At 36.2% G+C, this 26,638-nt stretch overlaps 1 protein-coding gene across 2 annotated transcripts in view; it reads right to left on the bottom strand.

The window, feature by feature from the left end:
* The window catches only part of RAB11FIP2 (RAB11 family interacting protein 2), a 41,609-nt gene that overhangs the window by 12,367 nt on the left and 2,604 nt on the right, over positions 1-26,638 (bottom strand). Inside the window, exons 2-4 of one of the 2 annotated variants that reach the window (XM_023224358.2) lie at positions 22,364-22,806; positions 21,215-21,683; positions 16,292-16,351 (exon numbers count right to left, since the gene is read on the bottom strand). In XM_023224358.2, the coding sequence (XP_023080126.1) occupies positions 16,292-16,351; positions 21,215-21,683; positions 22,364-22,806 (972 nt within the window). The remainder of the gene's footprint in view (positions 1-16,291; positions 16,352-21,214; positions 21,684-22,363; positions 22,807-26,638) is intronic. The other variant, XM_023224357.2, reaches the window with a different exon arrangement.

Raw genomic sequence — 26,638 nt, 5'->3', positions numbered from 1 at the left:
TGCACTGCAGAAGCCCTGAACATATAGGCCACATAGATGAATCAGAGAACAACAATGTTGCATTTTGAGAAGGCACATGGTAGAGATGTACTTGTGGGAGGTGGGGGAGAGCACTCTGGATAATTAAATTTTTAGACTTCATAGAGAAATGAAATGTTCTATCACAGCAATTAGTCAAGGAATGCCTAATTCATGGAAAAAGCAGGATTTAAAATGACATGAAGGATATGTTTGGCAGGCTAGACAAGGAGGGCTCTGCAAACATATGGCGTGGCCTGGGGCTGTCAGACAGTAGCGTCGCTGCAGGACACAGAGTAGACTGGCAGCGAGGCAGCAGGGTCAGCAGGAGCCCATAAAGGTTCTGATGACGCGTTCCTCAGGCCCAATCTGTAGAGCAGGAGGTAATCTTTGGACAATGTTAATCTTTTCTTGTAAATATTTAAACATTTTATATTTGGTGGCATAATCCATCCCATTGCATCCTTGAGATTGAACAGTATTATGACTATATAAATTTCAGTATATGTCTCAGGAAGAAATCAGTGAACCAAGAAACAGAAATATCGGTATAATATTTATTGTAATAAGGGTTTACAAGGAACAACATTTAGGACAAAGATTTTATGAAAATCACAAAACTAATGATATGTAGTAGCCAACCACAGCTTATAAAACTAAAATGTAACTCAATGGCCGCTCAAAAATGCCTGAGAATTCCCAAGAATGCTGAAAAAGTCACAACTCTAAGGGGAAGGGTTTGCAGTGCGGCAAGCCCGGCTACTTCTCATTCCACCTGAGTGATCTGAGCCACTCTCTCCAGCTCCCTACAAAGCAGACCTGAGTGAGAGGCTCTTGTACCGGGTATTGTCTGAAGTCTAAAGGCAGAGCCCCTCCCTTGTGGTCTGCTTTGTATCACACACTGACGTGTCAAACACTTGACGAACACAGTCACTCATGGCTGCCTTTTTTGATCTGTCCTTAAGGGGGAAGAAAGAGTTAACTGAACTGGATTGAATTAGCTTGGTGAAAAATAAAATGTCTCTATTTATTGAAGTGTGGCACCAATTTGTGATATCTTTCTCTTTGGACTGCTGTCCTCATGTCAGACAAGATATTGAATAATCCGGTCTGACTGCTCAGCCGAGCTGCTGACAGGTTAAGGAAAATGGTGTTTTTAATCAGGTGCAAAATAAACCTAGACACATTCACATTTAAAACGGGGTCTTTGTAAAATGAAACCACAGAATTTAAACATTTTAAATTAGTATTTTAAAAGTTGCTTTAAATAAAATGATTTACCTTAACATTCTGAAGTTTTTACGCAAAAGCATCAATAGTTTTACTTTGTGATATTTCCAAATACTAAAGAATTTTCCGTAGTAAACTCTAATTCTAAAATTTGAAATGTTTTCAAATATTTCTAGGAATCACTAGTATCTCTTCTACAATATCACTTGTTAATTTACCTCAAAGTTAAAATAAATAAGTAAAAAGATAAGAAGTAAATCAGTGAGGACTTGAAACTGTCCTTTAATTTGTGCTATGGACTAATCTTCTATATATTAGCCAGAAAATAACCGAATCATTAGAGCAAAAAACCTGATCACCGCAGTAATCACTATGGCATTTGGCAGTGATCAAAGTGGGTTTTTTTGGTTGGTTTGTTTCTCTTTCTTAAACATATATCTTCTTTTGGAACAAGAATACCTAAGGAGGAGAAACTATTCAGAGTAAAAAGTGTACAGTGTTTGCAAAGATTTAAAAAAAAAAATCCTACATAAGAACAAAGATCTATTAAAACTGGTTAACAGTGCTTTTATAAGACAATGCAAACTGTAAATTCCTGGTTCTAGGATTTTAAATCTTTCAATGAGAAGTCACATAACAACAAGCTCTTTGGAGGGCATTTTAAAATAAGTTATTTTTAGAGTATTTTAGAGTACTATTACACCTTCCACAATAGCTCTTTCCAAACCCCGTTACTGCTGGAATTATAAAGCAAAGTCCATTTTGGTCTACACATTGACTCATTTTGTATTTAAGAAGTGAATTCAAATTAAATGTGAAATCCAGGAGGTGTGCCACCTGGCTGGGAGGAGGGAAGAGGAGGAAGAGGGAAGGGGCAGGACAGGAGTAACTTTCTCAAACGACAGTCAACTCCTTATTGTGTATGGGAGACAAGTACAACTTCAAACTATCACAGAAGAACTGACATTAATTATTTTCAAAGGAGTGTGTCCTACTGATCTTGTTTAACCGAGTGGGCTCTAGAGACTTGGGGCTTCACTTTCATGACAAAGGTATATCCTGAGAACTGTGACATAATGTAACAAAAATCTTCAGTGAGTCTAAAAGGAGGAAGAGAGAAACACCCCGTGTATTTCATCAATAATGAAGCATAGAATAACATCCTAAAAGCAACTGTACTTATTGGACTTTAACTATAGTACCTTTCTGAGCACTTTGCATGTTAACTCACTTAATCCTTATAACAATCCTATGATGCGAGTGCTCTATTTATCTTCATTTACCGATGAGGAAATGGGCACAGAGATGGTAAGGCGCTTATCCAAGGTAACATAGTTAGTAAGTGGCCGAGTTAGGACACAAGAAAGGCAGCCCCACCCCACGGTCCAAGCTCTTTAGGCATAAGCTCTACTTCTTCCACAGAGCTGCTCTAAACTGTCAGTTCTACTGGGAGCTCACTGCTGGCTGGTTTCGAGGAGTCCAGTACAATTTCACGAGGCTTCTTCCAATCAGAAATAATGATACAGAAAAGTCTTAGATTTAGTCTAAAAGAGACAGAATGGCTGAAATGCAACAGGTTTGGAAATAACTGTGCTCTTGATTTTCTGTTTGCCCCTCCTGCTCCACTCTGCCCCTCCCTGCACCCCAGGACACTGACCTCTGGAGAGTGTATCACCTGGGCTGGCCCACTGGCTTATTACGTTCTGCCACTGGGAGGCACCTCCAAGAGGTTGGAGCACTGCAAGCACTGGAGGCAGGGTATTTACTCCCCATTCCCCCAGCCCCATCCCACCACTGCCCCCCTCCCTCCCTGCTGGGCTGCAATAGCATCTCTACCTACAGCCACAACTGCAGCTAAGCATGCAGTGCTGGTCCCTGGTGCTATACCATTCCTTCTTGATGTCCTTAACCCTGCCGACACCTTCTCCACTAAACTTTCCTCAGATATTTGTTTTGAGTGTGTCATTTGTTTCCTATTAGGATTCTTAACTGATACATGAATATAAAATAAATGCCATAAACCATTCACTTAATAATTTAAAATAATTAAGGACAAAGGTTTGTTCTATTTCTCTCTTAGAAAAGAAAGAACTAAAGAAAAATAATTACTTCAATTTCTGACTTATGCTCCACAACTACTTATTTTAACATTTTTTTCTTTTCAAAATATGCATAGCCTCTTCTTACTTTGTAAATAATTCACTGCTAGCCTCCCCTCCCCGCCCCCTCCAACACACACAAACTCCTAGCCTTCATTTAACAATATGCTTTTCATATTCACAGAGCTAGAGTACTTGTGTTCAAAATTATTTTCCGTTTAGGATTGCATTTTTAAAGATTCATTGCTCCTGCAGTAAGTAAAATGGTATAATTACTTCAAGTGACTTGGATTTGAATAATACCACCTCACACTTACATATTGTCTTACAATTTATAACACATTTTCACAAACTGAATTTCTCCGAACATGTTTCCAAAGGAACAGTAATCAATAAAATCTTATACCATAAAATCTCATACAATCAGAATCCCATCTGATCAATCTCACCCGACACCCCCTCTCTCCTAGAGACCTGCTGGTATACTCCCACCCTCATCCCAGTTGTCTCCTAATCTACCTGTATTTACTCACCTCTCTCACCAGGACTCGCTGACAGTCCATTATCTCTTGGACATTCTACCATTTTTATTTTGCCAATCTCTAAATCCTACCAAGTAGCCCTTGCTGACTTTGTTACCTTGACTCATTCATATTCTTTAATCTGAAACAACTCACACCACCAATACTCACTGCTTCTTTGACGAAGGCCCCCAACAAATCATTTTCACTAAAATCACCTCACTCTTTAATCTCTCAACTCCATGTGATACCAAATGTTTGCTCCTTTTTGAGACTCGCTCTTCTTGCTATCTGGTAGCCTAACTTTTCTCCTATATTTCTAATCACTCCTTTTCTTTGTTATCTTCCTCTTCACCTTTAGGTGGGGAACACTGGATATTTCCTAAGGTTGTTTTCAGGCATTTTCTACTCCACTTTGGTGATTTCATATTCTCTCACCACTAACTACCATCCCTATATGGATGGAGGACTAGTAAATCTTTTCAACCACCAATCTCTTTACCCTTTATAATATCATGTTTACAAACGTCTGATCCAAATCTTGGATTGAATATCCTACCTGTCCGTGAAAGGCCAATCATCATGTCTTCTAGACCAGTTCTGTCTGGTTTTCTTCCTTCTCATACCACCAATCTCCTGGGCACCCAAGGTGAAGCCTCAGAGACACCCTTCACTCCAGTCTTTGGCTTACATGCCTCACAAATAAACTGCCATGTTCTCACCATTCAGCCTCTGCCACAGAACTCTCATCGTTTACTCCCTGCTCATTTTTACTGCTACTTTTCTGACCATAAGACCAAATTGCCTCCTGTTGAGACTACTGCAACAGCCTCTTCAGTCTCTGCCCATCCCTCCTTGTCTAATCCAGCCTATTCATACTGAATATGGCGTTCTCAAGCTCAAGTCTAACGTCATTATTCATCTGTCACAAAACTTTTGACCTCCAACCTCCTGAATAATGACAAAATTTCTTAGTCTGGCTTTCAAAGCCCATTGGATTTTATCCAATTTACCTTTCCAGACTTATTGCCCACCCCCTAATGCCGAGGAACAATCCACTTCACTGTGAAACAGAAATGCTACCATCTATTTCACAGAATTAAAAGAGGGTTAAAAGAAATCAGTATGAAAATGTTTTGTTTGACAAAGCGCTTTTCAAATACATGGTATAAAAGTTTGCTTCTGTGCATCTATCTTACCCCTGGATCCCCTCCCTTTCTACTGCAAGCCACTTAAAGGAAGGAACCATATTTCATTCCTCTTTTCATTCCTAGCATCTGACACAGTGCCAGCATGAAAGATTCCTAACAAAAGTATGCTGAATACATTAATAACCAGTACTTAACAAAAATGTGTAAAAACTGGGGTGAGTTGACTGAGTAAATCAATGGTAGGGCAATGTAAGTTCCACCAACAAGATCCCAAGTCCCCAAAGAGTGGAAGAAATAATGTTCCTGAATAAGAAAGATTATTTATATCTATACCTGATGATACATTAGTGGAGTGTTTTTCAGTTCTTTTTAAGATAGAAAGAATTATTCTCATATTTAAGTCAATAGGAATTAAAGCACATTTTCAAATTGGTGGACTTCCAATAGAATCAATTCAATCAGCCAGTTTATCCAGTATGCCAACTAGGTCTACCAGGATAGGTATCTGACACAATACAGATTAATAGATTTTTCTGGTAAATCCTGAAAACATTTATTCCACAGAGGTTACATGTTGAAGGGTTTTTTTTTAATGTTCTTTAACAATCCTCTTTCCAAAGCTCTAAAAAAATGAAGTGCCCAAAGAGATTCCACTAGAGAGATTTCACTGGAATCTTTAGCACATTCCAATTATGTTTATTATACATGCAAATAAGGCTTAAGAGGCAAGACAAAACCAAATATTTTTTTCTTTCTTTTTAGAAAAAAGCAAAAAACTCAGTACCAAATCAAATTAATGATATTATAGATGAAAGGACTACATTCTGTCTCCTGGGACTGGGCATGTACACCAAAACCTGGATGACAAAACAGAACCTAATACATAAATGTCTATGGGGATTAATAGTAATTTACTTATTAATATTCTCATGGGGTATCGTTTATGAGCTCTCAGAGGCAAGACAGTTAAAAATTGTGGTGAGTGACACCAAAGATCATGGACAGCAAATTCAGACCTAGCTGCTTTTCCATAATGAATAATGATGAATAGTTGTTGGTGAAACTCCTGGAACTTGAGGATTTAAAGATGTCTATGAAATTAAGGCTTGGTTTGTCAAGGATATAATAGTCAATCAAGTCTAACTTACACATTTCTCCTGGTAAAGAACAGAAATAGTGGTTTATGCCTGCAATTTCAGCACTCTGGGAGGAGGCAGGTGGATCACTTGAGGTCAAGAGTTCAAGACCAGCCTGGTCAACATGGTGAAACTCCGTCTCTACTAAAAAATACAAAACTTAGCTGGATGTGGTGGCATGTGCCTATAATCCCAGCTACTTGGGAGGTTTAGGCAGGAGGACTGCCTGAACCTGGGAGACGGAGGCTGCAGTGAGCTGAGATCACGCCACTGCACTCCAGCCTAGGCAACAGAGTGAGACTCTGCCTCAAAAGAAAAAAAAAAAAGAATAGAAATAATTATTTCAAAGACAGTCAAACAACCCACAAATTTCAACATAAGGCCTATGGATTCCAAAAGTTCTCCATTCCTTTAAAACTAAGCTTCTCACCCTTTTTTTTTTTTTTTAATATCCCTAATACATAAGAATAAATCCAACAACAAGCATAAATTTTGACATCTCAAGTTAAAAACTCAGATGAAGTTTTGCATTTTACTAATATAATCATGTGTCTCTTGATATAAAATGAATATTTTCTCCCTAGATCTTTAGGAAATATATCACTTTGGGAAACTGTGTTGTGTTTGGCCTGTTACCCTGAGTAGACCCTTGCCCGCCACCTCCTATGTATCCATTAGTCATCATCGTGTGTGTGTGTGTGTGTGTGTGTATGTGTAATCAAGTCCTGTTCATTTTAGCAGCAAAACAGTGAGCAGGAGTGACGAGAGCGAGGCACCCACAAGCCAAACCCAGCACAGACTCTGCCAGTCTATGTTATCAAGACAGAACCAGTAGCCTTGATTAAGCTTTTCCTGCAAGGAGAGAGTATAAGGATAATCTGGAGGGATGTGACTCTTCCATGAGGGTGCAAGCAAGTTATCCCTAGGTCCCTGTGAAGCAGGTGAAAAAAGCCAGAAAGCCCACAACACCCTGGCCAAAAGCACCCCAAGCTGGCTCTGTGTGGGCCTATGACAAAGCTATGTTCTGGAGAAGTCATGATGTCCTCTGGTTACCATGAAGGCCTCAGGTGTTTAAGAACAGCCTGCAACGAAGCCCCTGGCCAGTAAGCACCGACTGCAGAGCCTTCAAGGAGGGACATCAAGGCAGCCAGACTTCCAGGGGCCGCACCGTTGGGTGACGCAAGCCACAGGCTCCTACACTTGCTTCTTAGAAGCAACTGCTGGTGTGACTGGGGGATTTCCACCACTCTGCAACCCAAGTTGAGAAGCCGTAAAACATTCTTGGCAGTCAAGAGTTTGTTTCAGTGGGGCTATTAAATTATAAAAAATTTTGCCAGAAAAGAATATATTGTTTCGTGTAAAACACAATTTCCAGGGCCATCCCCCAACACCTGAATACAATGATCTTCTTATAAATTGTACATTATACTATACAACTTTCAGTCAGCTTTTAAAAATGTTTGTACATGAAGAAAAAAAGAAACTATTCAAAGAACAATTAAAACAGGTACCCACTGATTTGAAGAGTGTACCTCTAATACACATTAATATCTGCAAATTTCTTATGCCACAATAATTTCACTATTGTCCCATTTCTGTAAGTTATATCATTAAAATGTTTCACCACAAAAACTTTTTGTTCGGAATCTAAAATCACACTTGGAAATGCAGTTTTTCTGAGTTTGTGTGCACCTCTTCCGATTCTGGCATTATTACGTATGTAACAGCAATGGCACGGTTCTCTGAGTTCTCCTAAAATAGTATTTTCATCACATCAGTCATATATGGAAAACTCTTCATACATTCTATAGAATCAGATGCAAATTCTTCATTCTGGTATGCTAAATTCATACTAATAAGGTCATATTTCCACTACCACTTCCAACCTTTAATTGTTTTAGGCAGGCTGGGTCCCTGAGAACCACTTCACATATTCATTTTTACCTCTCTACCTTTTCTCATTTATCTTTTCCTCTCTGTCTTCACAGATCCATCCTTCGAGACTCTTAGTTCTACCTTTTCTGTAATGCCTAGACTGCCTAATCTTACCCACCTAATCTATAATTTCTATCTCTATCAGCACTTACCAACTGTACCACCCAGGACAGTTATTTACAACTAGGACAATTAATTACACATTCTATATCTACCTGCTTATACTTTTAAAGACAGAGACTTTGCTTTGTGCATCCTTTGTATCAGAGTATCAACATAATCCTCACACAGAAAGAACAGCAATAATACATATAATCAAGAAAGAGAAAAAATTTCCATCCCTTGTATCAAATTCAAAAATAAACATCTGAATCTTAGAATGTCACCCTAATATATACTGTCTGGTAGTGTAAAGATAGAAGGCACAAAGAGTTGACCTTATAAGAGCTTACCCACCTCTGTAAGTACAAGAGATATTATTCCATAAAATGATGTGATGACAGTCTAACAATATTTAACATTCAACTTTTGGTTATGTATTTTTTTCTGTTAAGTGAAAAAGATGTATTTTTTAAAACCAGGATGACAAAACATTAAAAATACAACGGATATTATTTCTGATATATTAAAGAACCTTGAATTCAGAGGCTACTAGAGTAGAATCTTGTACTCCTGATGAAAAACAGAGAAAAGAGGGCACCTGCATTGACATAGAAATAAAAGAGCCAACCTCCAAATCTTCGTTGGAAGAGACATTAGTGCCCATGTGAATTTCCTAAGGCAGCTGCCCTTTTCCCAAAGGGCACTGAAATATTCTGAGGAGTTTTCAATAAGCAGCCTTTATCTTTCCTACTATCACAGTCTGAACTGCCTTCTTTAACAATCTAATTTGAGCTCAGCCATCTGAGTTTAGGAAATTGTCACCATGCCTTAATGGAAAGCCACAGCTTAGGTATCTACCCTGTGATATCCTTATTAGTGCCATGAAAGAATTTCTGAACATAAGACTTTATTTATATCAATATTTACTATAATAGCTTTGCCTTATGAGTTTTCTACTTAATACAGAGAAAACTTTTACTTAATTTCAATGTGGTTTTAGTTTTATCTCATCAAAGATTATTGCTGAACATACGTCTTGAAAGATCCTAGAAAAACTATCAAGTTTATTGCTTCCTGCCAAATGTATGTCCTTTATCAGTTGGTGAAAACCAGAGGCTTCTAAATTCTACTTTTATTTAAGTTTTTTTTTTTAAATGAGAAGATATTATTACTTGGAAAAAAATTCCACCTAATTTATTTAAAGCGATTGTTAAGTATTCTGTAGGTGCTGTATATTAAGATCATAGCAAGGGCTATCGTTTCTGGATGCACCGTGTGTCAAACACTACCCACAGCACTTTTTGTACAAGACATTATTTAATCTGTCCTACACCAAGGTTATTATCTCCATTTTACAGCTGGAAAAATGAGGTGTAGAAAGGTTAAGTAAGGCCACACGGCTAAAAGAGACTCAAACGCAGACCTGACTCCTAAATCTGAACTCTTAATACTTATCCTATACTGCCTTCAGAATATCCTATCATTAGTATCTCAGTGTTTTCATGTTGTACTATAAAGCCTTTCACTGAAAGAAGTGAATCAAATGTACTTTCTGAGTCAAAGATTAAATTATATTCAGTATGATTTTCATTTTTAATTATTTGGAGCATTTAATTTCTTTGAAGATAAAAAGTCTCTACAAAACAAATGCATTGTAAACCTCTAGTAAATAAAATATGTGATTAACTGGAACACCCCCATTCCCATACCGGGCTCTGTAACAAAGAGTTCATTATCCTTAATGCAGAGCTGCTGCAGCACACTCACTAATTGGCTCCTTGGTAGCCTAAAGTAGCAAACATACTTCCTCAGGAACCTACCAGTCAGGGAGTGACATAGAATATAGCTCCATGACTCCAACTAGAAAAAGAAATGGTAAAATTGCTAAGCTGTTAATAAACAGCTAACGATATAATAGTATTTAGTCACTTTTTATAAATTATCCCTTCAAAACTTATCTAATAATTTTCAAAAAGAGCTTCATTGCCATTTACTAAAACAGAGTTGTCTATCTACTCATGCCCCAACTTACAAAATGATGTTCCATGGTCAAGATCAAGCCCAGAGTTCTCCCCTTTGAAGAAGCACTTCCCAATTTCCAGTAGACTGAACTGCTCTTTCGTCCACCTTTCCACAGTAAACTCCATGTACTTCTGTTTAACACAGTTTATTCTGCTTTGATTACAGGTTATTTCTTACACATCCCTCTCCATAGCTGGTGTGGCTAGGACTGTCATCCCCCATACCTCCCCAACCCTAGCAGAGCTTTACACACAACATTTGTTAAACATTTTTTTCTTAATAGCAATTTGAATTAAGGTATACTCTAAGAAGGCCAAGCTGATTCACCTAATTGCTTTTAAAGTGGTATCAGTACTTTCATCCAAGATTTCTAAGCTTAAATATATAAAATACATAAAGACATTTTGTTTGGTGTATAATATATTAAATACATAATAATAACATTTTAATATTATAAGTATTTATTATATAGCAATATATTTAATACATCATATCAAAGAGCAAGAATTAATCCTTAAAATATAAGTTCAAAGAGACAAATGTCAAATGTCTGGACCCTAATAGTCTTAGAAACCAGTTACATGCATGTAAGAAAAATCACTTCATAATTAATTTGTATCACCAGCAGCTATTTAAAACACCTCTGCTACAAGGTAACAGCATCACCATAAATTAAATATACAGGAACGCCACCTGTATTTCAAAAGTTAAAGCATTATTGTCATGGGAAAAAAGTAATCACAGATGATGTCATCATAGTGGCCCAACTGGAAATGTTCTAAGCATAGAAGCCTGGAAAAGTAGTGTCTACAGAAGTGAAGGCTAATTATGTAAGAAACAGAAGTTATCCTCTGAGCGAGAAACTAACAAAAAGCGTCCAATGGAGACAACCCTTTGGTCAAGCCAAAACCACCGGAGAGAAATATATTTAGTAATTTCAATGCTAAGGTGAAAGAAACACTTTAAATGCATACATCCACAACCAGTTACTGAAATTTCCACTCTTGTGTTCAAAGAAGTCAAAGTGTTTCAGTGCTGAAAAACAAACTTTCAAAACCTGCTACTGTTTTCATGCTAACTTGCTAGTCTCAAACAATTCAAAACACCTAATGCCTAGTCTCTAAAAAAAAAAAAAAAAATCCCAAATAAACAATATAGCACCTCGTTAAAAAAACAAAAACAAAAAATGCAAACCTTTCTATCAAGACTACAATCCCAAGTTTGATTCAAAGACTATAGACCTGACGTTGTACTAAATTAAATGGATTTTTAAATGCTGCATTTCATTAAACTTAAGACACCAGCTGAAGACATATCATTGGAATAGTTTCTATTGTCTCTTCTCCCTTACCAGTCCCCATATTGTCCCCTATCCAAAAGCAGAATGGGTAAGTCCCATAATGGGTAAATATTTCTCAAAGATGTTCCCTTCTTTTCCCTCCTCACTGTCAAACGATCTCCATCAACTCTCACTAAAACAATTATAGTAACTTCCTAACTAGTTTCCCTGTCTCAAGTCCTTCTTCCCTTTCCCATCCTCTGTCCTCAACAGCTACTTCATGATAGAAGACAGTAATTCAATCATATTACAAATCAACATTTTCATGGTTCCCCAGTGTCTATACGATGTCCAACCCTTAATATGAAATTCAGCCCTAATATTTACACACCTTTTTCTACAAGCACACAGAGCAGGATTTATATCTCAACAATATGATTTCCTTACATACAGCAAATATTCCAAAAATAATAATGAAAATATCATTTGATTTGCAGAGCTGAAATTCAGAAAAAAATCACCCTGATGGGCTACAGTAGCACTACTGAGACAGCAGGTAAGTGAATGAGTCAGGAGCCTCGCAAGGGCCTTCTTTATATTCTTAACCTTTAGAGGATAACATGTTCTTAATAAATGTTTGCTGAATGTGGGAATTTTCTGAGCCAAAACTCAAGATTCGTACTTTAGAAATTTCAGATTTACACAGGAAATAACTGGACCAAATATTTGAAGGTGGGAATATAAAATCTCAGACTTGAAGGTAGCATAGGGGCATGACTGGAGGAACCTGGACATAACATGTAAAAACCAAACTGGTGCCAGGGCCGCGTCTCCTCACTGGCCTAGATCCTGACTGTTTTAAAGGAGACAAGGAAAGCAGGGTTAATTTGCAATAGGCAATTTTAACCAGCAGGCCACAGGTAAAAAAATAAACTGAAAATAAATGTTTAAGACAATTTAGAATCATACAACTGATGTGTTTCCAATGCATTTTTCTCAAAATACACACGTTTATTAATGGCAATTAGCAAAGAGTATTAATCTACATGTAACAGCAATTAAAAATAATTCTCTCAAACGCTACCTTAAAAGTTAAACCAAAAACCTCACATACTGATTTACAAAAATCAGTGCACTGGGGTCACTGGAACACAATCTGAATACTTTCCTATCAGAAACCTCAAGAGGGCTTACATGCTGTATCTTATATCTGATCATATCATAACAACGTGTTCTCTTTAACTATTGGACTCGCTATGTGTTATCCTGTGTCCAGTGCCTAAGAGCTCGTTAATTACCTAAACTATATCTCCATAGGTCTTGTTAATTACCCGTCTCCTGTCTCAGAGGACCTTGTTAATAACTTGTACAGTCTCTCTAAAGAGGTCCTAACAACACATTAAAATTAAAGATGCTTTTCTTTTAGCACCTGTCAAGTGCTGTAAATTGAGAAATTTTCACATCAGTTTATTAGCCTACAGTAGTTTTTGTGACTTTTTTTGGCCTGTTTTCTTTTCTCGCAGAATCTTGCTATATCTCAATCTCTCTCTTAAGGGAAAAACAAAAACAAAAACAAAAACAGCAAAGTTTGTCTTTTTTGTTACAGAGCTTTTTTTGTTTTCAATTTTGAAGACTATAAATATCAATTTGCATTAGTGAGTTAGCACAAGGATGGCATGGCTGGTATCTGCAAATTAACCCACTGGGAGATGCACCAATTAATGAGGGCTATTATAATGAGTATTAGGATGACAAAGGGTAAAAAAGTTTCAAGTAGTATCTGGGGAGTTAAACATAAAAGTTCTAGTTAGTGTTAAGGGAACTAATCACACTGCATATTTCGTGTTCAGTCATTGTTTCATTGGACACATTCTGTAAATCTCTGGGCACTAATGGATTAATGGGTCTAAAAATCATCTCAAAAGTTTTTGTCTTCTGTCTCACAAATGAAGGCACAAATTTTCAGGTGTGTAAAAGATTTATAGCCTACCATGAATAATAAGCAAATTATCTTTAATATTAGACAAATATGAACAAAAAACAAATATTGCTATTAAAACAAATCCTTTGCATATTAAGGTTTATGATGCCAACGACTGAAATTTAAACTCATTCAGGAAAAAAAGGTCCATTGGGACATTATAAAAATGAAGGTTTAAAAACTATCAATAGGCTCTTTCTTTAGGATCATTTACTATACTTATAAAAAATCAAAATGTAAATTCTACAGTAAACAGTCTTTGACTTTTAATGAACATGTTATACAATTTCATATAAATGGCCACATGCTTACAAGCTTATGGTGATTTGTGAAAATTAGAAACACATTTAAATACACATTCTAGGTAACCAATTTTTTGTACCTCCTAAGGAAGGTATGACACAAACACAGACAGGAATTGACTCATTAAGGAAGGAAAGAAGGAAGAGGGGGGAGAATCGGGTAGACCTGACCTCAAAAGTGAAAGGCACACTGCCATTACAAGTCTGGATCTTAGATACTATTTCTGTACCATCCTAAAAAATAACTATTTGGCATGAGATCATCTGCTAAAAAGTAGGCAGGCTCTTCCACCAAACATTAAAAATGGAAATACGTGCTTTTGTAAAATCAATTAATACTAGAAATAATATTATAGAACATACCACTTAGTTATCCCAGAGTAGCTAAGAATTTGCTATATGGCATTCACAACTACTATAGTGGAGCAGAAAATAATGGAGTGAAAGCATGTTCTCTGTATGAGTCGCAAATAGAAGGACGGTCCCCAAACAAAATTCTCTGGTAAAAATAACTTCCATTAAATTATTACTCTCAGAACAGCTGCCCCTCTAACATTAAACAACAGAAACTCATCACACAGAGTAGTAGGCTTATATTGTTTTTTAAAAAAATTTCAGAATAAGACATACATACATAAGCAATTTTCTCTCAAACAGAGAGAAAATCTTACTCCCAAGCAGAATTCCCTTCAGTAGATGGACTTCTGTGATCCTGAACTTTTTCAAGGAACTTACACCTTCTTCAAAGAATATACATCGTGGAATTTCTCCTCAATTTACCATGGGTAGTATACAAATAGAAGCATATTTTTAAGTGTCATTCATCACTATTGACTCTCAGGTTTTATCTCAATCCTGAGAAACAATTCATCCATAGATGCCATAAATATTTAATAGACTTTTCTGCCTGGTCTTCAATGTTCACTATAATTTAGGGGGTGTGTGTGTGTGTGTGCGCGCGTTTAACCTATTCAGCAATATCTTTTACTCCTTTCCACCACATCTCTGTTTTAGCCAAGCTAACTTCCTTACTGTACCCTCCACCTTAGGGACCTGCAAGCAAAACTAATATGACTAAGTTGTCTAATTTATAAGTATGCATTTGCCAGCACAATTCCTGATCTCCATTCACAAAGAATACTTACTGAAAGCTTAGGAAATAAAGTAGTCCCACCCCCTTATCTGTGGTTTTGCTTTCCATGGTTTCAGTTACCCACCACGGTCCAAAAATATTAAATGGAAAATTCCAGAAATAATTCCTAAGTTTTAAATTGCATGTCCTTATGAGTAGCCTAATGAAGTGGTAGGCCATCCGATTCTGTCCTGCCTGGGATGTGAATCATCCCTTTGTTCAGTCCCTTTGTTTAGCGTATCCACACTGTCTACACTGCCTGCCCATTAGTTACTTAGTAGCCATCTCGTCTATCAGGTCGACTATTGCAGTATTACAGTGCTTGTGTTTCAGTAGCCCTTATTTTACTTAATAATGGCCCCAGTGTGCAAGAGGAGTGATGCTGGCATATTGTTGTAATTGTTCTATTTCATTATTATTGTTACTCTCTTACTGTGCCTAATTTATGAATTAAACTTTATCATAGGTATACATGTATAGAAAAGAAAGCATAGGATATATTGGGTTCAGAACTGTGCCTGGTTTCAGGAATCCACTGGAGGTCTTGGAATGTATCCCCATAGATTGGGGCACCACTGTAGGTGATATAATATAGATCAGCAATTTTTAAACCTGATAGTCAATGGGCAGTTATTAAAATGCTGATTTTCATTTCAGGGCCCACTCACTCAAGATTCTAATTCAGTCAGAGGGGAGGCCCAACAAATGGTAGCTTAAAAAAAAAATCTCCAGGAGCCCTTGATGATCAGCACTGAGGTCATGAACAAATCTAGGTGCTGTGGTGCACCCAAGAAAGAAGATTCTGCACAACTGTTAAGACGCTTACACAGCTTAATATAAGACCTAGACACAATAAACATTGTATAGTAATTACTTCTTCTGTATCAGCAGAAATCCAAAGGGAAACACAAGGTTGTTACTCAAAAAAGAACACTCAGAGATAAGCTGAGAGTGCACCCCACAATTGAGCCCGGGAATGAAGACGGCATGGCTTACAAGGACCTCAGTGTAGAGACATGCAGTAAGGAAATTAACTTACCTAGAACAGGTTGGTGAGGAATACTAAAAGAAAACTTGAAAGGTTAAGAAAAGCCTAAAATACAGTAAGCCTTAGAAAGTTAGAAAGAGGAGTTTGGATTTGGTGTTGCAAATCAGTGGTTCTTAAACTTTTTTGACTAGGGTTTTCTTAAACACAACAAAAGGTACCACAGCTCATGTGCCCTCCTCAGTAGGATAAATAATGCTAAGTGCTGTAATAAATACATATATAAATCTCAGTAACTTATATCCTGTGAATTTATCATTTGGACAAGGGCCACTTGGCTATTCCTGGTCAGGTGGGCCTTCCACTTGCATGCAGAGACCCAGGCTGCTCCGACTTACAGCTCTGCCCATCTCAAAGATCCTCTCCATTCAGCTACTGCAGGGGTCAGCAAAGTATTTCTGTAAAGCCCAAACAATAAATATTTTTAGCTTTGTGGGCCATATGGTCTCTGTCACAACTACTCAATGCTACCACTGTACACAATAATGACCATAAAGTGGCTGTGCTCGAACAAAACTTTACAAAAACTGGTAGTAAGCCAGATTTGGCCTCCAAGCTTAGTTTGCGAATCCCTGGTCCAGGATGTGGAGGAAGAGGCAAAATGGAGGATAGTGTTAAGAGGACATTCCATGGGCCAGACCTGAAAGTGGTATACATCTCTTCCATGAACTCTTAAATAAGCCAGAATTTGCTATGTCCTAGCTAAAAAAAAAAAAAAAAAAAGAAAAGAAATGAACGAATTTGGCTTGGTGAAGACACACACACATCATTTCTACTTTTAAGTGAAAAAATAGCCTGGTGATAACATTATTTATAATTTATTATTTGTTATATTATTTATAATATATTAGAAGATAATTTGTTGTGAACAAATTTAAAATAGTATAACAAACAATCAGGCATATTTATTTTTGGCAAATGATATACTGCTGATAAAGGATTACTTTGCAAATTGTGGGATAAACCATATGATAAATTAGTTGACAATTTATTTGATAAATCATGAAAAAAATTAGTTGTTACTGATGATGCTAAACAACCTGTGACTTACAATTAAAAAGCAAGACGAGTAGCAATTTTAACATACAAACAACTTAGTACCAATAATAAACCGAGGAAACATTCTCCTGAAGATTACAAGAATTCCAACTCTACTCACTGTATATGTGTCGTAGGAGTTTTGCAGCATGCCAGTGTTGGACAGCACCCCCACTTCTTAGTAGCAAGCTGATTTGGCATCAGTGGTACACACAATACTGTAAGCTCACTAAACCCAATTCAGCTTCCTTCTAGGTATACAGCTAAGTCACAGTTCGTCACAGGTCGCACTGAGGTTGGGGCATGGGTGAGCTCTGGCCAATGGGACGTATGTGGAAGTAACGCATACTGCACTAGGCCTAGCACACAGAAATGACCCTCCTTTGATCCTCTCTCTCCTCCCCTGCTGCAAGGATCTTGGAGGCCATGTGTTAAATGGTGGCATCACAAGAAGAAAGAAGCTTGCTTCCTGAGAGATTGTGCAGAGCCAGATGAATGCACAGAGCAAAGCACTCACTTTTCCTATCACCATCCCAGTGAAATGCTTTGTGACAAGAGTGAGCAATAAACTTCTGCTGTGATAAGCCACTGATACCTGTGGTTATTACAGCTGACAACCTACCCTAATACATAGTTCTTAATAGACTCCAGACATGTGCTATTTAGACTGAATATTAAATTTTAGTAATCCTTTAAAACTTTAGATTTTTAACAATGTTTAGTTGTACATAAAAACGCATACATCTGGCTTTATGGATCTGTTTTCAGTCTATTAGAAAGATCTTCACAGCCCAGGCCAGCAGGGCTGAAAGCAGGAGGCTAACGGAATGAGAGTGGCATTTCAGGAAACTGGTCTGCTATACTGTTTGTCTTTATTCAAAATATCTAATACTACCTACCAAGCATCATACTGGAGACTAAGGGCAAAAAGAGGAATGAAATGCAGACCCTGCTCTCAACCTCTTCACGGTAGTGGGTAAGAAAAGTGAGACTAAGCTATTAGTGAACAATGCCATTCCCACAGAAGACAAGACTTACGTAAGAAAATGCTGCAGCAGAGGGAACAACTACTCTTCCCTACAAGAACAGGAAACGCTTCAAAGAAATAGGGGCATGTAAGAGACTGCAAATTAGTAACTTTGGAGAAAAGTGTTTTAAAGAGCCCTGCTCTTTGCTGAAGTAACCCAAGATAATGCCTAATTTCCTCTATCAGTTTTACGTAAAACTATGGGACCTATTCCAAGGACAGAATCAAAATGTGGTATTTTTTGTGGTTTCCAAAGTGCTTTCTTCAGGTGGATTTTACTTAACACTAAGGAATGAAAAGTCTAACTTCTAAAAAAAGTGTGCCTTAGTACATTTTAAAATTTGGGGCATAAATAAAATTTTCCAGTTTTAATCATATACATTATTCAACCAGAGGGTAACAATATGGTTCCTAGGTGCTTGCAATCACAAGTGAGCCAGTTCACTCACCAAGAAGAAAATGCAGTTCCATAGCTACGTATTTTACCCTTAACCTTGTTCAGCATTCTCACAAACACTGGCCACAAGAGTCCAGGAAACTGTAAATAAGTCTATTGAGCACTCCTGAAAAAAATTCACAGCACGTGTCTTGCTGATGTGAGTCCCTAGCTCCAAAAGTGCATTTGGTTAGGATGTTAATGTGTGAAATTTAAAATGTCCCAGATAGCTGAGGGTTGATACTGGGAGGAAAAATAGAAATACACTGTTACATAAAGACAATGCTACCTGGGCAATATCCTCCCAAATTCCACTCAAGATAAAGCTGCTTGCCAAAAGTGTGAACTGCACACTCTTCTTGGGTCTATTTATATTCAATTCTTCTTTTTTATAAGATTAACTAGAACCACCCCTTTACTGCAAATGTTTTACATTTACCACACGGATGGTTTGTGATGCAAAAAGAATAACTTCCTAGGAATCTACAAATGTTCTGTCCTCATATCTGGTATCTCATAAATATGAAGAAGAGAAAGTCATAAAGCGAAACTATTTTTTTTTACATATTTGCAATCATTTTATACATCATAAAACAGCTCTAATTTTGACAGAAACAGCCAATAATAAAGTAACTGAAGACAAAGCCTAGATGTGTCAAAATGCCATACGCACTTTTGAAACCCGTAAGAGCCCACACAAACAGCTCAAATACAGGGCAATTAAAGATTTAAGAATACTCAATAAACTTTTCTTTTCATATGCGCCCACAATGTAAAAACATTATTTTCCTACCATTTCCCATTTTCTTGCTTTTCTTTGACTCTAAAATTAGCTAAATTGCCCAATATCCAAGTTATCTCGGACAGTTGTTTCCAACAACCTTCTGTAAAAAAAGTTGAGTAAAGGCGGAAAGAAGCAAATGTATTTCTATTTACCCATATAAGATTTAATGTAATATGTGAAGTACAGTATGTAAAATACCAAAATATTTTTGAATGGCATATCAAAACTATCAACTCAATAAAATATTGGTATCATATGATAAAAATGTTATTTTTCTGGAGTATGGTCTATAAACAGAACTGAATACTCTTTTAAACCACAGCAAATATCCATTTATAGGTAAAAGAAAACAAAAAAGTACAGTTCACTTGGAAAACTTTAAATGCAAGTTGTTAAAATATCATGGAAGATACATAAGAGAGGTGAGAGGGCACAGCCTAAAAGTGTGATTGGTTGTTAATACTCTATTTGCTGTTTCTAGTGGGACAAAACCAAGCACTGTTTTTTAGTAAAATATAACATGACAACACATCAAACATAATTGTAGTCACCATTTATGGATTCCCTATTTGGGGCCTGGCTTTGTATTATGTACTTTACATATAATATCATTTATCCTCCCTGAATCCTATCAAGTGGGATTATTTCCTTGTTTCAAAGATGGAGACACTGAGTTTTGTGGAGGTCACAGCACTTCTAAGCCAGTATTTCCATTCAGATCTGTACACTCTATATTATTGTCTTGAAGAAAATCTTCTATTACGTGGTAAATATTCTAGCATGCTCTTCCAAGATAATTACAGTCATCTCTCAGTATCTGAGAGAGATTGGTTCCAGCACTCGGAGGATACCAAAATCCAGGGACATTCAAGTCCCCTATACAAAATGGTACATACAGTATTTGCACATATACACCAACTCCCATATATTTTAAATTATCTCTGGATTACTTATAATACCTAATACAATGTAGAGCTATGTAAATAGTTGTTACACTGTACCATTTTTTAAATCTGCATTATTTTTTAATTACTATATTGTTATTTCTTATTTATTTTTTTAAATATTTTCAATCCATGGTTCATTGAATCCAAAAATGCAGAACCTGCAGATATGCGGGGCCAACTACACTCAAGATGTGAATAAATTTACCTTTTCTTTGCTTGAGGTTTCCTTAATCAGCTATTTTATCATTTACTTCTGTAAAATCCATAACCATATTTAAATTTATTCCTTAGCATATCTACATTTATATCTATATATGTAGATATAAATTTATATAAAGATTTAAATTTAGATAGATAGATATAAATTTAGATATACTAAGGAATAAGAAAAGCACCATTACACATATAACTGGAAACTCTAAACTGGAAAATCCAATCTTTCTCATGAGTGATTATTTCTGACTACAAATCATCATATAGGTCCCTTGGGTGTACCTACAAAACCCATGAGGGTCACTGAATTCCAATAACAAGCATTCTCAAATAAAAACCACTTCTAAATAGCCATTTAATAAAGATAATTAACATCTATTAGGAAAGCCATTAATACTGAAGCTGGTATTTCTTAAAGAATAGCACATGGGCTGCTGTTGGTCCTTTCCAGATAGCCCATGAACGAATCCCTAGAAACATATCACTGAAATTTCTGGCTTGAACTAATACCCACTGGCAATTCACTCTCGCCATGTCTCATCACAAGCCATGTTGTTTTCTCTCTAAGTTTTGGTGAGTTTCTGGCTCACATAAGTGGAAGTAGACCAAGATAGAGAATAAGAGTCTTTTATCTTCTTCAGATAAAACAGTTCCAAAAATATATGAAACATTGCCTGGCTCTATAATTATAGAAATAAAAATGCTTTTCAAATAAAATAAAATGACTTGAAAATATTCCAGTATTTAAAAGAAATATTTGATATTTCAAGTACAAGATTTTCCCAAATAGTAGAACTTCCCCCATATTAAGCTTACCTTGAAGATGGCATTATATTTGAAGCCCTGAATTTTGCTGTAAATGGATTGGTTGACTCATAATCAAAATAGTCCTGGCGATTCTCACTAAATGCATTAGGTGATTTCAAGTCACAAGGGCTGTCAGATCCCCCATTGTTAAGTTTATCAGATCTTCTGCTATCTTTTTTTCCAGTCACTCTTTCAAACAGGCTAACTTTCTCCCTTTTCTCTCTTTTATTTTCTTTTCTTATTTCAATTGGTTTTGAAAATAAATTCATGCTGCTGTCCCATGTTTCACTGCTTTCTTCAAATGGATTTTTCTTCCTTGGCAGTGTTGCAAATTTTTGGGGTAATGAAGCAGTCACATTTGTAAATGGGTCATTTTGTCTTCCGAAACACAATTCACCTTCATCCACAATGCTGTCAGGTTGGTTCATTTTAGAAGTATCAAAGCTTAATGTTCTTCTGTGTGGAGATTTGAGACTTCCTACAAACAATTTTGTAGTTAGTACATAATCAGTGACACATTACATCACACTATTTGACACATTCTGTGTGCATTCTGCTGCTTTTAGAATGAGAGCAATTAGCTACTTAAATGTATTAACCTTCAAAAAATCAAGGAAAACAATCTTAAAATGCTAAGGTGTAGCAGTCTGAAGCATCGAGGCTAATAACAATTAGCATATTGCTAGACCATTAGTAATGTATTCAGTTCACAATCATATAAACTATGATGTCAAAACTAGAGGTTCTGGTTGGCATGATAATGCTAAAAATTCTCAGACTTTTTCATTAGCATTAAATTTACTTTCTTACTTCTGAACATAAAAGTTTTCTTCTGGGGACTTTATGATGAAATGAACATTCATTTACGCTCAGGGTTCTGAGATAGTAGAAACAGCAGTAAAACAGGCAGCCAGGCCATAAAAGGAAACTGGCACTCATTTTATTATCATCTAATAATATAAATATAAATGCAGACAAGCTCTGCCTTCAAGGAACTTACCAATTTGAGGAACAGTAGGTACTCAATATTTGATGAACGGCAAAATTTGGAAAATACTACAAAGCAACTGTTATTTTTATTTACTAAATTTAGGAATTAAACTTTAAAAACTAAAAGGGTAGTTCAGACCAATGAGGACACAAGAATGTGGCACTTACCACTTTCTGGAACTGTTCCAAAGGAATCTAACTGGTGTCCAAGAAGATGTGTTTGACCTATGGTGCCAGCCTTCAGTTTCTCAGAAGACATATGGGACCCAGATAAATCGGACATTGAATGTGCTGACGAGAGTCGCTGAGGACCCAAAAGAAAAGGCTTTTTTGGTTTGGATTTCATCTGTATTTCACCACTTGAAAATTCACTATTGGCATCAGGCATGTGAGTACTCGGAATGATTGCAGAAGACGTATCAGAAAATGTTCCATCATTTTTTCTACCCTTCATCTTATCTTTTAACTTTGCAAAAGGAGATCTGGTTTTGTCCTTCATTGATAAGTCAAACATACTTGCGGTCATATTGTTCCTCATAAACTGAATATTGACCTTTATCTCACCTCTGTTTTTGATTCGTTTTCCTTGTTTGGATTCTAATCTAAACCACCTTAAAGAGAAGAAAATAAAAATGGGCTGTAACACATAATGAAGAGAGGATACTGAGTTCTGCTACATACAAATAGCCTTTTAGCTAAAGTAACTATACATCAAGGCAGCCTAAGCCCTGAACAAGAATCTGTCAGCCACAGTATTTCGGGCTTTACTCATTGTTTAGTTTAAAAAAACTGATCGTTGCCTCTGTGACGTAACATATACTGAAGAAATGAATAGGTCTTTAGGAAGTTTGAAAATGTTTTTAGATAATCTTTTCTTTTCTGATTTGAAAATCACTCATCATCAAAAATTCTTATCAATGCTAAAAGTTTTCCATATGAGACTAAGTGTTGCTCATGGCCTAAGGACATTTTTTTTTAACATTAAAAGACACTGAGGCAGAGACTTTGAAAGAATTCACCAATACAAATTATTTTTGAGCGTTATAAAATGAATACTGATGACATTTTAATACAATAATAAATACTTGGCCCTATCCCAAAATATTACTTATGTAAAAGTAGCAAAAGAATTTTGTTAACATTGGAGATCACTACATACAGCCTGCTAATCATTAAAACAGCATATGATGTCACTTAGACTGATATACAATGGATCAAAGCCTATTCTTGAATAAAATATGCAAAACAAGTAAAATGCAAGAAGTGACAAAAAATAAATCTTGTGAAATTTTCAAAAGGAAAAAAAAACCTAAAATGCTTTCTTTTGAATCTATTTGCTTCATTTTACTATTGCTACTGTGACAATACCAAATAAAAAATATTTTGTAAATGAAGCCAAATCTTATATTTTAGTCACTTCAATGTATGGCACTATCTATATTTAAATGATGTACAAGAAGCAATATTTTGGTTTTATAGTATTTTTATCCATGAGAAATTCTCCAGTTGTCCATGTCACAAGTGGTCATTCTATGGGAAAACAGCCAATAAAACTACAAAATCAAGCCTGAAAGAGTTTCTACAATGTTTTCATGTAACTTAGCAATGAGGCATAATATCCATTCCTGTACACAGGTTATTATTTAAATATAGCTCTAATCGAGTGTAACAAATTTTCTTAGCTACAAAGGAACTCTGATCTAATTTTACATTAGTTCTTTCTCTCATTGTTACCAACTGGATATGCCAGGAGAAGATTACATTTACTGTATATCAAGTTGAAACACTGGTTCACAGGTCTTCCAGGAAGAACAGAAAACTAGCACATGATATAAATACCAGCTACATCTTAGCAAGTAACACCGAAGAAAAATATTTTCTTGATTAACTAAATTGGAGCAATTCAATCAATTCAGATATAGTTGCATCAACAGTAGCCATTTCTTAGAATATCACTATTTTTAAATGGCATTAGCTTGAGACTTTAAACTGAGAAAATTCCTTATGTAAGGCAAATGGTAAAATCTGAAGAAACAGGGGCTAGAAATAAGAAATGACAGCAATAAACTCTGTGAAATAGGCAACTTTAAATAACATACAATTGAGCACTCAAAAAGCCTGGAAATGAAGTAGATTATACACCCAGTTACCTCCAAGTTTTGGCAAACACAGCCATTTTCAATAGGGAGAGAAACACATCTGATGAACAGTATCTCAGAAATACTCTGTAGTACCTCAGGTTTTATAGAATGTAGGTGAATATACTTTGCAAAAACTGTACCAAAAATATGCAAACAAAAACGAGCATGTATGTAACAAAGCAAGTATGAGTTAAAAAAAAATCATTACCCCCAAAATGGAAGGCGGTGAGGTAGTGGAAAATAATAGAATTTTAGAAATAAGACCAATAAATCATCTACTTTAACATCTTTATTTCATAGATGAGGAAATTGAGGCACAAGGAATGATATGTAACTTCCCAATGTCAGATTAAAGTCAGTAAGGAAAAAAATCTAAAGTTGATGAATAACATCTGCAGGAAAATAGAAGCTCTTTCTTATTTGATGAACCGCATACGTTAATAAGGTTAACCACATGGCTGGCACATTCTGCAGGACACTGTATTTAATCAGGAGACATGAGAGCTGAGGAGAAAGACAATGCAAATTTTGTATTGCTAGAGTACAAGCTCCTGGAAGGCAGTCTGCCTTGTATTAAACATTTATTCAATTTTTATTTCTAGAACTATACTCTTACAAGTAAGCTACAACTGTATATGTGTGTGTGTGTGTGTGTGTATGTGTTTTATATTGTCTTGTTTTTTAGTAGGGAACTGTAAAGACCTGTGTAAACCTGAATAAAGCAAATCAGTATTTGATTACAAAGTGTAAATACACTATAATGTCCACTCCCCACCCCCCGAAAAAAACTACAAAGAACTTTTACAAACATACTCATTGAAAATGTAGCAATGACAAATAACTTTAGTTGCTTTGTTTTGAAAATGATGTAATAGGGAAGTCTTAATGAGAGCTTCACAAATCATTTCGGAGATAGCACTTGTTTTTCCAGTCTTCAGAAAGATAAAATGAAGACACAGCATTTGGAACTTACTGGACTAGCTGACTTTTTTTCACCTCTGGAGTACTGGATTTAAACTGTATATGGCCTCTGTTCAATTTTTAGTGGGCACAGGTCCATGTTCAAAAACCAGCACACATGTGGGAACTATTCCCAAGCAATTGGTGCTGTGTGGTCAGAAATGGGACAAAATTGGCAGTAAAGGTGCCAGAGGCCAGGACACAGGTGCACCGCTGAGACGCACACACATCCTAAAATCTGCATATGTTTGAGTCATAGCTAACTCTAGAGACTCTAGTTACTACTCTTCATGAGCATTAAAAAAAAAAAAAAGTCGACATCACCTACTTCTTTTGTAAAAAAAATCAATGGATATTATGTAACAGCATCAACGATTTTAATATTCTATTACTAAACATTGTATTATTTCTTTAAATCTCACGCCAGAACCAACCCAGACATCCTCTAAAGGAGGAGATACAGAAGTTCTCTTCCCAGGCCCACTCAAAGGGTTCTGGCTCAGGCCTTTTTCCCCATTCCTTAAAAGAGAGAGAAAAAAAAATTTATTTTCAAGGTAAGAAAATAAGTAAAGTAATAATTTTAGTTGTCATACTTCTTTACCTATCATGACACAACTGGAAGACAAACTGTAAATATACGTCTTCAGTATCAAAATGTAAAAAGTGTCACACCCAGCAGTTTCATAGGACTTCTAAGTCAGCTGGTAGTCCTCATCACTAAAAACAGTTTTCTAAAAAGCACTTGGGAATATGCTGACAAGGTTTAGCAATGTGCAGAATATTAAATATCTTTCTTGCAATATACCAGTGGCTCAAGTCTGTCTCTTACTGGGCCACAGGTACAGCTGTGCTAGAAAAGGAAACTATTAAATATATTAAAAAACCAGAAATATTACCAATAAAGATACCTCATCAAATACATGGTCCCCATTTATCCACAAATAAAATGTTAAGGGTTTAATAACATAAGAAAATCACTTTGAATGCAAAAACATCACAAACCCTGTTGATAACATTTAAAAGCATTTTTCCCCTAAGTTCTCATCAATTTTATACAATAGCCAGTACAGAATTTCTGTAAGGAGAGACCACAATATTAGAGTATTGCTCACAGCAAATGTATTGTAACTGTGATGTTGCCCAGGACTAGGAGTAAAACAAGAAGAAACTGTAAAAGGTTATTTCATCCTCAGACTCCTTGGGTTCACAGTTGGGCCTACTTTCACTAGGAAAATTTATGTTTCAGAGAAGGCCTGAAATACATGATCCATGAATATTAAAGTACCATAAATGAAGTGAGGAATTTGAACGTGCAATATACTTAATAGTTTACATTCAAAAC

The sequence above is a fragment of the Piliocolobus tephrosceles genome, chromosome 9 (genome assembly GCF_002776525.5).
Source record: "Piliocolobus tephrosceles isolate RC106 chromosome 9, ASM277652v3, whole genome shotgun sequence".
Classification (NCBI taxonomy): Eukaryota; Metazoa; Chordata; class Mammalia; order Primates; family Cercopithecidae; genus Piliocolobus; species Piliocolobus tephrosceles.
This window is presented reverse-complemented; position numbering and strand designations above follow the sequence as displayed.